A 10498-nucleotide genomic window follows, 5' to 3' on the forward strand; every position below is an offset into this window, starting at 1 on the left:
GTTTTAAACTTGGTGGGAAGCTCGTTTTAAGGTAAATAAACATATTTAGAACTTGACTTTGCAAAAAAAAAAAGGCATGTAGTGGTGTTTTAGAGTTGCACCCTTGATTGGCAACAACCATCGAACTGTTTTGTATATGTTATGTATTATTGCCTATTCTACACATTGTTTTACAATACAAGACAGAGTATGGTAGTAAAACAAGTAAATAATGTATCCATGCTATGATCGAACATAATATTGATTAATGAACTCATAACTTACGACATAGTGACATAAAAGTAGAACAAAGTAGAGTTCAAATAGACATGTAAGTATGTAACTCCCAAGTTCTTAGTCTGATGTATCCCAAGTCCCAACCAAATCATAGTTTCCTTTTCTTTGTTTTATTTTCTTAGCAAGCAAGTAGTCTTCAATTAGGAAAGTTGGATAGGAGTAGTTTCCCTTTTCATGTCAGTTTCCTATTTTCACTGTTTCCTATTTGTAAAGGCTTAGAAGCCTGTTTAAGTGAATCGATCCCAGCTCTTTGGGACAGAGTTTTGAGTCAATGAAATTGAAGTTTGTCTTCATGGATGAGAGAGTGGATTGAGTGGGTGAGATGCCTACAACTTTGAAAGAGTGAAAGGCCAAAGGGAGAGGGTGAGAGGCCGGATCCTACCGATCTTATTCTTCCCCCTTCTTATCCTTCCATCGATTCTCTTTTCCATTTTTTATTTTTCTGCAATTTCCTGAGTAAAAATAGTCCAATTTGTGAAGACAAATCATCTGGCTCGATTGTTGATGAATAGTACACAACTGCAATAGCTATTACAGTGACTTTTCTGGACATATCTCGAGTGGGCCTAACTCTCTAGTCCTTGATCTATTTCTGTCCATCTTTTCGAAGCCTCTTTGGGTTATTATCAGGGTCCTCCGATCCCAATTTGAAGGTCATCTGAGACTTCAACTTCAAGTTCTTGAAAAACTAAAAGTTTCCTACATCATGACTTTAATCAAGAACCTGCATATATCCACTACCGGCCATCCAATCAGTCGCTAATTTGAGGGTTTATTAAGGCAACCAAACCATACCTTCGATCCTAATTTCAGCTCGTTCTGGGCCAGGTTTTGCAAGTTATAAGTTTTATCTTATTTGACCTAATTTCAGGTACTGTTTTCAGATTCGTTTCATTGTTAGATCTGATTATAATTCCAAGGGTTGTATTTGGGTTCCATTCGGTGTTATTTGTTGGGATACAAGTGATAGCCTTTTTTACTCTCAAGTTAAGCCATACTACCTAGCCGACAGCCTTATTGGCTTGTTCTTTCACAAAGCTGACTAGGCTATTGTTTGGTTGGAGTTTGACTTGTAACTGGGTGTAACCAACCTTACATTAGTAAAAGCAGGGGTTGCAGTTCCTTGCAGTGGTTGCTGCCAAACAGTGTTAAGCATAAGCTGAGCCCAGTGAGGGCATTGCTTTGTGGATATAACACTGTCGAACCACGTATATTCTTGTCTTGTGGGTGGTTGCTTGTGGGTGTAGATATATGGACTGACTTTTCTACAGGATGGGTGTGCACATCAGGTAGACCTTGCCACAAGATTGTGTGTGCCTATGGTTAAGGGTCAAGGTGTCACACAATTCTATGTGTGTGCCTATGGTTAAGGGTCAAGGTGTCACACAATTCTATGTGTGTGCCTATGGCTAAGGGTCAAGGTGTCACACAATTCTATGTGTGTGTGATTGGTAAAAAGGCCAGTACCAACAAATCAGTTCTTGGCAGATGTGTTTGTGTGCTTGATTGAGGGTTGCCAGACAATGTGACTGTGTGACTAAGCACCGGAGAACTCATCACCTGAGACAGTGAGGTCTGAGGGAACAAGTTTTTGGAGTTCTCTGACTCACCACTTCCCCTCTTAGTGACCATCTCTGTTCAACAACAAGATATTCATTCAATGCATGCTACTTAGAAAAGAAAAACCCCATTATTATAACAATTTCAATGTAGAAAACTCAACCTAAGTTTCTAATGATATGCCTAGTCGAGTATGTTAACAAATGTGCTAACATAAATTAATCAATTTGAAAGCATAACACTAGCAGAAGGTGACACACCTGTTCAGCTGAAATCAAAGTTGACAACTGATATGCTCGTGTTTGTTCTGTTTACACAAACAAAACAAAAATAATAAAGCATCAATAAAATCTGAATGAAGTTTCTTCATTCTGCCAAACGTTACGGAATAAGATGCAAAATAACAAAAGAAAACAGAAGATATTTCTACCCTTTTCAAAAGTGGCAAATTGAATTAAATGAGAAAGAAGCCTTCCATAATAGAAAGATACTCTGACAGCTTGGCAGTAGCACAATCAACATTTCGAGAGGAGAGGTTAAAAAGGCTCAACATATCATTAATTGAATAAAAAAAAAAATACTTGCAACATCCATGTTTCTTGTATGAACTCATATTGTAGAAGGTAAAATTCAAATTACTAATTTATTCCACATGCTGGATGATATCTTCTTCAAATCTGGGAACAACCTGTCAGATACTATTCAAATCTGAAGATGATCTTCCACAAAATATGCTAGGTCGGCAAGTCCTCTAAATCTGGAAATAACTTCCAATTGAGCTGGCTTGGAATCTTTAGGACATCTTCAACGATAAAGCTGGTTGAAAGCTATCTTCAAACAAGTTGGATGATGGTCTATCTTGGGAAGAATTTAATGATCAATTTGGCGAGCACTTGGTGGGCTTAACTAAACCCATAAGATGGCCAACCATGAACCAGATTTGGAACCCAATCCCTGCACTACACCATCCTAAAGTCGCCACTGGCTGGTTGTATCGTCTGGAGGTTGGGGACGACTTCCTTATTTCTCCTTTAATTCACAAATTTCCTAATATGCCACTATCCTTTCGTTCTTATTCCCTTATTTCTGTACTTTACTTCCTGACCAACTCCAATTGCAAATCTTTCTTGTGTCCTATTGTCTTTTTATCCTACTAAGTGTCCCCTTACCATTTCTGGTCATTTACCAAAATGCCATTATTCACTTAATTGGGTTATGTCATTTGATTTTAAGTACGGGGTTGCCACTGCCAATATCCATTGACCTAGTCAGGCAATTGGGTGGGCCTAAAGCAAGCCCACAAAGGGTTTTTGAACCCGGGGTCGCATAAGTTATTTGCAGAATTTCCACTAGCCTTGTACATTTGCAATTTTATTGCTTTGGTGAGCCCTATATACATCAACTTAAGGTTCCAATTTATTAAAACGGGTACTTGCATGGAGTGATGGTTGTTGCTATTCTTGGAGATTATTTGCTTATATTTTTTTTTTAATTTGACTTATCTAGCATTTTATTTGCTACTGAGAGGGGGTGATTGAAGATTATTTCGTTGGAGATTATTTGGGGCTGCTCTTGATTATGAGAATTTTGTGATCCTCATCCTTTGTGATGTTAATTATTGTTATTATATGTGATGGAATATTTTTTTATTGCATCATATGCTTTATTGTCCACGTGCAACGCTACACGTGATGGGATGATTGGAGATTATTATCTGCTCAGCCCAAGTCATCAGCTAAAGATTATTATTATTTATTAAATGTGTCATATGCTCATGTCCTTAGAAACAATTTTATCTATGAAGATGGTATTCAACAACAATGCAATTTATCTCGTCTACAACAACCTTATGTTGAGTGGTCCACAGCAGCCTTATGTTGTCTGGTTTACAGCAACCTTATTCTTAGTGGTTCTCAGCAACCTGATGCTGAGTTATTTGGTCTCCAGCAACCTAATGTTGTTATTTGGTTCACAGTAACCAATACTGCATTTTTCTCAGTGGTGCATAGTAAACTATACTGCACCTTCCACTGGTTCGCAGCAACCAATGCTACAATTTTATCTGTGACCTCTATTTGGGACTCATAAGTACATCGATATTTGCACTTTTATCTGTCTTCTTTGGAAGATTACTACCTGCCTTCTTTGAGAACGACTTGTGATGTTGTTGTTTCTGATCCGATATTTTGGATTGTGGATTGTGGATTGGTGTTCTCCACAGTATATTTTGTTAGCTCCTGATGGTTATGTTGGGCTTATTCAGCATGATGATTATTATCTACCAATGTTGCTAATGATAGGTATGCTTGAGTCGATATTGCTACTTGAATGATGTTCTCTCCGTGCTCACTGGCATCTACAACTGTTATTCAAGACTGGTGCTGCCTTTAACATCTATTCATGTTGTTCCAAGCTAGAGCCTCTTGCTACACTTAACATCTATTCATGTTGTTCCAAGCTAGAGCCTCTTGCTACACTCCTGCTTGAGGGGGAGTGACAAAGATTGTATTGTGGGGATACAATAGTTTATGCACCATGGGGGTAAAACTTAGTATGTGTAGCTGAATGGGTAGCTGACCACAATAGGGGGAGTGTGAGAGTGTCCCTGTCATGGTATATTGTGTCCTCTTTTAGGTTATTAGTTGTTTTCTGTAATTGGTAACTAGATTTAGACTTGTACCATGAGTAGGATTTCCTGGATTTCCTTTCATACTAGAATCTAATTTCTAATAGCGCAAATGATATAAGTAAAGCTTAAGAGGACCACGATAGACAAATTGAATCTATTGTGGTTCAGCCTCTTCTTCCTCCATCGTCTTCTCTTTTCTCCTCTCTCTTCCACCTACAGGCACTGGTTCCAGGTTCTGGCTTTGTCACATTGTCCATGCCAACATCTATCAATCTACTATGTTCCAGCCCTAAAGCATTATCCCACATGACAACATAAAGCTTAAGAAAATGGTTGACAGGTCAACTTTGGCAAGTTTGGTTTAATAGCTGAAATAAATTACACCTTCAATATGGCTCAAATGGTGGTATTGAAATAAAAGGAAACATCTGAGGCCATTTTAAAGGACTTTAAACTGGGTCTGGTTTTAGTAATGATTTGGGTTGGGCCTTAGTTGTTGGTCCTTATAGCAATGGACAGCAATATAAAGCCCAAAAGTGGGGGTCTTAAGGGTGAATGAAAATTAATGTTTTATTAGTAGGTCTCATGGCTAGAGTAATCCTATTTTAGCTGTCCTAGATTCCTATTGTTAGTAATGTTAGGCAACTAGGTCTAGATTCCTTATAAAAAAATTTGATAAGCTGTACAAGAGTCCATGATAATGGTTAATGTATTAATTTTTTTTTTATTTGCAACTAGGTCTCTCTCCCCCTCCCTCCAACGGCTATCAGTTTTCCCCTTCATTTCCTCCTATTTCTTCTCTGCCTCTATTGAGACTGCACAACCAATTTAATTTCCTTTCTTCCTTCATCCTTCCTTCCATCGCAGGTTAATCTTATGTCCTTAATTTAGGATCTCACATTTTTTATGTTTTTATGTTTTTCTATTTAGTATAACCACAGGGTAATATTTGGGTATATAGTGTGTGGTTTAGTCCTTAATGTAATAGTGGTTATATCAAGGGCATACTTGCCCATGTACTGTTTTCTACTGAAACCCTAGGGTCTAGTGTTGATTACTCATACAACAGCTTGATTACCAAACCTATAAATATTGTCCATCAACATTGCCAGAAATTCAAGAGGTCAATTGTCACTTTGTGAGGGATGCAGTGACGAGGAAGTCAATTGCTACTCCATTTTTTTATTCTAAGAATCAATTAGGTGATATGTTCACTAAGCTTCTGTTTCATCCCACTTTTCAGGAAGGTTGTTCCAAGCTATCATGGGTGATGTTATATGCTTCATCTTGATAAGGAGTGTCCAATTTATATTTATTTAATTTGTATAATACCAGGGGTATTGTTGCATTTACAGTGTGTTTTTTAGTCCTTATATGTAATAGCGGTTATGTCAAGGGAATACTGTTGTCCTTGTTGATGTAGATCAAAGCATGAGGAAAAAGAGAGTGAACAGTTCATGTGAACAGTGCTGGTGCCCCATATGGTCCTTCTAGAAGGCATGCCAACTGTCCCATCAGATTTGGAAGGAATCAAACCAGAGAAGCTCAGGATCTGCATATCAATTTCAGCAAGATCAGTTCCTAGGATTTGTTTCCTTTTTAGTTTTCTTAAGAAGCAAGTTAGTTTTCTTTGTTAGCAGATATTAGACTAATATTGGTTTCTATTTATATGTTTTCTTAAACCATTTTTGTGAACAAAAATAAAAAAGAAAAATGATACCAAAGGGGGCCTTGGTTAGCAAGTAGCTTGGTTTACTCTCGTAAGTCTTAGTTTCTATTTTACAGAATCTTCCTAATTTAGTAGTTTCTTATTTATAATCAAATTTGGAGCCTATATAAAGGACATGAATTAATGAAATTTATTTGTGAGCAATGCTTACTCCTAGACCTGAGATAGGTTTGTTCAACAATTGAGAGAGTTGAGGGTGAGACATCCAGGCTGAGATAGCTATTCCCCTACCCCTCCCCCCGCCTCCTACAATCTCTTCTCACCTTCTTCCCTTTCTTTATTTTCTGTTTTAGCTTTACTTATTGAGTGATTAAGTGATCAAATCAAGCCTACTTCAAGCCTTGAAGACCTTCCTACATTGAAAATTGAAGAGCAGCCAAAAAGTACAGAATCGATCCAAGATTGTCAGGGTTTTGTGACCTGATCGACCTTGGCCAGATCTCCCAATCCAGCAGTCATCCTGCAAGGGCCTTTGGTGGGTTTGAAGAGCATCCTAGGAGGCTCCTTCAACCAAGGATTCAGCCCCATCTGGGCTGACATAAGCCAGCCACAAGTTTTCTCCCAAATCTGGTTCCAAACCCTATTTTCTCCTGTCTGTGGTGTCTGTGTTCGTGATTGGTTTTGTACCAACTTGATAGGTTCAATCCAAATTTGGAGGATAATTTGGGGATATTATTGGCCACCTTCACCCCAAATTTCAGGCTCTTCTGAGCCACGGTTTGTGAGTTCTCAATTTTCTCCTATTTCAGCCCAGATTTTCAGATCCTGCCTGGGGTTAGGTCCTATGGGATTTATCTAGCCTTACATCACATGTACTGTTTTCTATGGATATAAATCTAACATAGGGCTCACGGTGGGAGTGTTCTGTCCAAACATGAATCTGGTTCATGTTTATAGACTTTAAGCCTCTCTCTCTCTAGGTCATTTTCTCTTCTTCTTTTCTTCTCTCTTGTTGTATACTGGTTATCTGTTTCTGATATCGTTTCAACATCCCTACTGTATCTTCTTCCACCACTCCCGTCAATTACCCTTTTCTCTGTCAAAGCTCATTAATCCACCCCATTGACCCCTCAAATTTTGGTTGGATATTTCTTAACTTAAATCTGGAAGTTGAAATATTAAAATTTGTGATGGAGTGCCGGTAGGGGTAGGGAAGAATCCCTAAGGGAAACTCAGAGTTGCAAGAGAGGGGAGAAATCACACCAAGAAAAAGGGCGGGAAGGGAAGGGGAGGGGAGGGGAGGGGGAAGGTGAACCACTCACACACGCAAGCAGGCTTCATAATATCAACTCATAACTTCATTCTTCAATCTCACTTGTCTATTGGTTACAACCAATTTAAAGGAAAATAAAAAACACAAAATAGAAACTCAACTGAAATAAGAAACTACCCTAAACAAAGAAACAAATTGCAAACCGATTCTCTAAATCCTACGTGTGCCTAACTTTGCTAAAATAAAGTGAATAAAATAAAACCAAAGGCAATCTTCTTAAATAAAGTAAATTTCTAAAATCCTGCTAGACCCAAAACCAATATGAATCCGGTTCATCTTTCGCTGGATACCCAGTTGGGTATGGATCGCTCCATGGGTGCGTATCTACATCAATTCCCCCAATGTTGAGAAAAACTCGTCCACGAGTTTTGTAGAACGGGAGAATCAACACCAATCGATCAGCATTCATCCTTGCCTGTATGAAGTCACCATTGAAACCAAGAGCGAATGATATGAAATCCACGACGCGAAGTTCATTGATGAAGTAGTGACTCGGGAAAATAAAATCGATCGGTTCACTTAAGAGATCGACCGATTTAAAATTTTTCACAAGTGGATCTTCAACTTCCAATGGGGCCATCTCATCTTCTACCGCTAGTAATTCATCTTCCGGTTCGTCTACCTGTTGTTCAACGGCTGAGATCACATAGTTGAAGGTAAAGTGTACTTGAGTTTTGATGTCCGTGCAATGTCGTTGAACCTCATCGAGCTTCTCTATTATCAATTGCATTTGTTAATGGATATCCAATAAAAGGTCTAGATCCATTGCCTAAGTTGTTGGAATCACATATGGATGGATACTCAAAGCAAGGAGTGAGTGGCAGAATGGTAAATAAGGAGGTTTGAGGAGCAATGGCAGAATTTTTTTATTTTTTTTTTTTATAGGTATGGCAGAACTGTAAATACTGAAATTCAATTTAAGTTACTAAGGGATGTCACGTGTGGGTGCTGGGGTATGCTTGGAAGTGACAAAAAAATAGAACAAAAAGGGACAATGGAGAATTAAAAGGGCAATATTGAAAATTCAGAGAAAAATAAAGGAGTATGTGGAAAAATAAAAGAAACGTGGATTGAGAGGGGGACTTATCGACCAAGGGAGAGCTTCTCCACTTTGGGCTGAGATTCAACCAGCAGAGGAAGCGGCGACTACTTCGACGACTTTGACTAGGAGTCGTCTGCGATGACAACCAGGTATGCCTCTTTCCTCTCTCTCTGTTCCTTCGTCTTCTCTCTCTACTTCTATTTCTTCTTATGATTTCGGTTCTTTCTTCTCTTCTTCTTCTTCTTCTTCTATTCTTTCTTTCTCTTCTCTTCATCTCTTTTTTTTTATCTTCTTCCTCTGATTCTGCTTGTCCTCACTGCTTCCCCTCTTCGTCTGAACTTTTTTTTTTTTTTTTTCTGCATGCCTTCTGCGCTGCTTCTTCTTCTTCTGCGCTGCTGCACTTTTTTTTTTTGGCTGATGGTGGAAGGGAGAGACCAGTGGGGTTGATGCAGTGGGGAGGAAAGAGTGGTCTGAGACAGGGGAGTCTCTGCGACAAAATGACTTTTTTCCTTTTTCTTCTTTTTGTCTCTTTTTTTTTTTTTTTTTTTTGGCTTGGCTGGGTTCTCACTCTCGCGCCTCTGCTTCACCTTTGGGTTGGGTCGACTCCTTTGTTCAACACAGAGACGACTTTTGTTTTTTTTTTTTGGCCCAGGGTTGGGAAGGGGTTAAGATGGGAAGGGAAAAAGGATATGATTGCTTCAGCAGGGTTAGGGGCACTAAAGGAAAAAGAGGTATAGGGCGAGAAAGAGAATGAGATTTTTTTTTTATTTTTTGGGTTGTTCTCAGTCTCGGTAGAACCAAAACAGATAATGGGAAGGGAAGAAAGGAGATGGGGGAAGGAATGGGATCCTTCGGCTCTAATACCACTTGATGGAGGGCCGGTAGGGGTAGGGAAGAATCCCTGAGCGGAACTCAGAGTTGTAGGGGAGGGGAGAAATCGCACCAAGAAAAGGGGGGGAGGAGAACTGCTCACACACGCCCGCAGGCTTCACAATATCAACTCATAACTTCATTATTCAATCTCACTTGTCTATTGGTTACAACCAATTTAAAGGAAAATAAAAGACACAAAATAGAAACTCAACTGAAATAAGAAACTACCCTAAACAAGGAAACAGATTGCAAACCGATTCTTTAAATCCTACGTGTGCCTAACTTTACTAAAATAAAGTGAATAAAATAAAATCAAAGACAATCTTCTTAAATAAAGTAGATTTCTAAAATCCTACTAGACCCAAAACCAATTTAGATCTTGTTCATCTCTCGCTGGATACCCAGATGGGTATGGATCGCTCCATGGGTGCGTATCTATATCAATATGTCACCGCCTTCCAAAAATTCTGAGTATAGATTTGAGATCAAAACAGAATCTTAACCATCAGATCTGTTTGGTAGATTACCAGCCCTTGAAACAGAATCTTAGATCCCATCACCAACAGATTGATCTGCATCAACTTTTTTCTGGTGGTTGTAATAATAATGACAAAGGGAAGCACCTTCTGATTGAACTAAAATTTGGGGGGTTTGAAGAGGAATACTGACACTGAAAACAGAAGAAAAAAAAATATACATATTACAGCAACAATAATAATAGAAGCATCTGCAAGCAGTTGAAACAAGGAAAAGTTCAGCACCTACATGAACACACAGACACAGACACAAGCTGCAAGCGCTATCAAGCTTAGAAAATTGGAAGAATAGCATTCTACTGCATTCTTGAATGGAACTGTCTAAGATATACATATATAGAGAGGGGAAAAAGAACCCTGCCAGTCTGGAGCAGGAAATGCCAAGACTGTGCAGGGTGCGAGAAGTCCGCATTGCCCCCTTGATGTGCGCTGAATACGCTCCTTCACAGCCTTCTATTGGCCTCCATATAGGATTAGAAATAGGCGTACTCGGACCTGCTTTTACATATCACTCATTATTTGGGTACCATATTCACTTCTTTGGGCTTCTATTGAATCGAGAAATAGGTTTGATTGTACA

The 10498-nt window shown here is 38.9% G+C and overlaps 1 protein-coding gene across 1 annotated transcript in view; it reads right to left on the bottom strand.

Annotated features, from left to right (window-relative positions):
* Nucleotides 1–2096: 2096 nt before the first annotated feature.
* LOC122092019 overlaps nt 2097–10498 on the bottom strand; it is a gene marked incomplete at its 3' end in the record, with an annotated part of 17722 nt that continues 9320 nt past the window's right edge. Inside the window, 1 exon segment of the mRNA XM_042662305.1 lies at nt 2097–2143. Coding sequence (XP_042518239.1) covers nt 2097–2143 — 47 coding nt within the window.

This window comes from Macadamia integrifolia, chromosome 10 (genome assembly GCF_013358625.1).
Source record: "Macadamia integrifolia cultivar HAES 741 chromosome 10, SCU_Mint_v3, whole genome shotgun sequence".
Taxonomy (NCBI): Eukaryota; Viridiplantae; Streptophyta; class Magnoliopsida; order Proteales; family Proteaceae; genus Macadamia; species Macadamia integrifolia.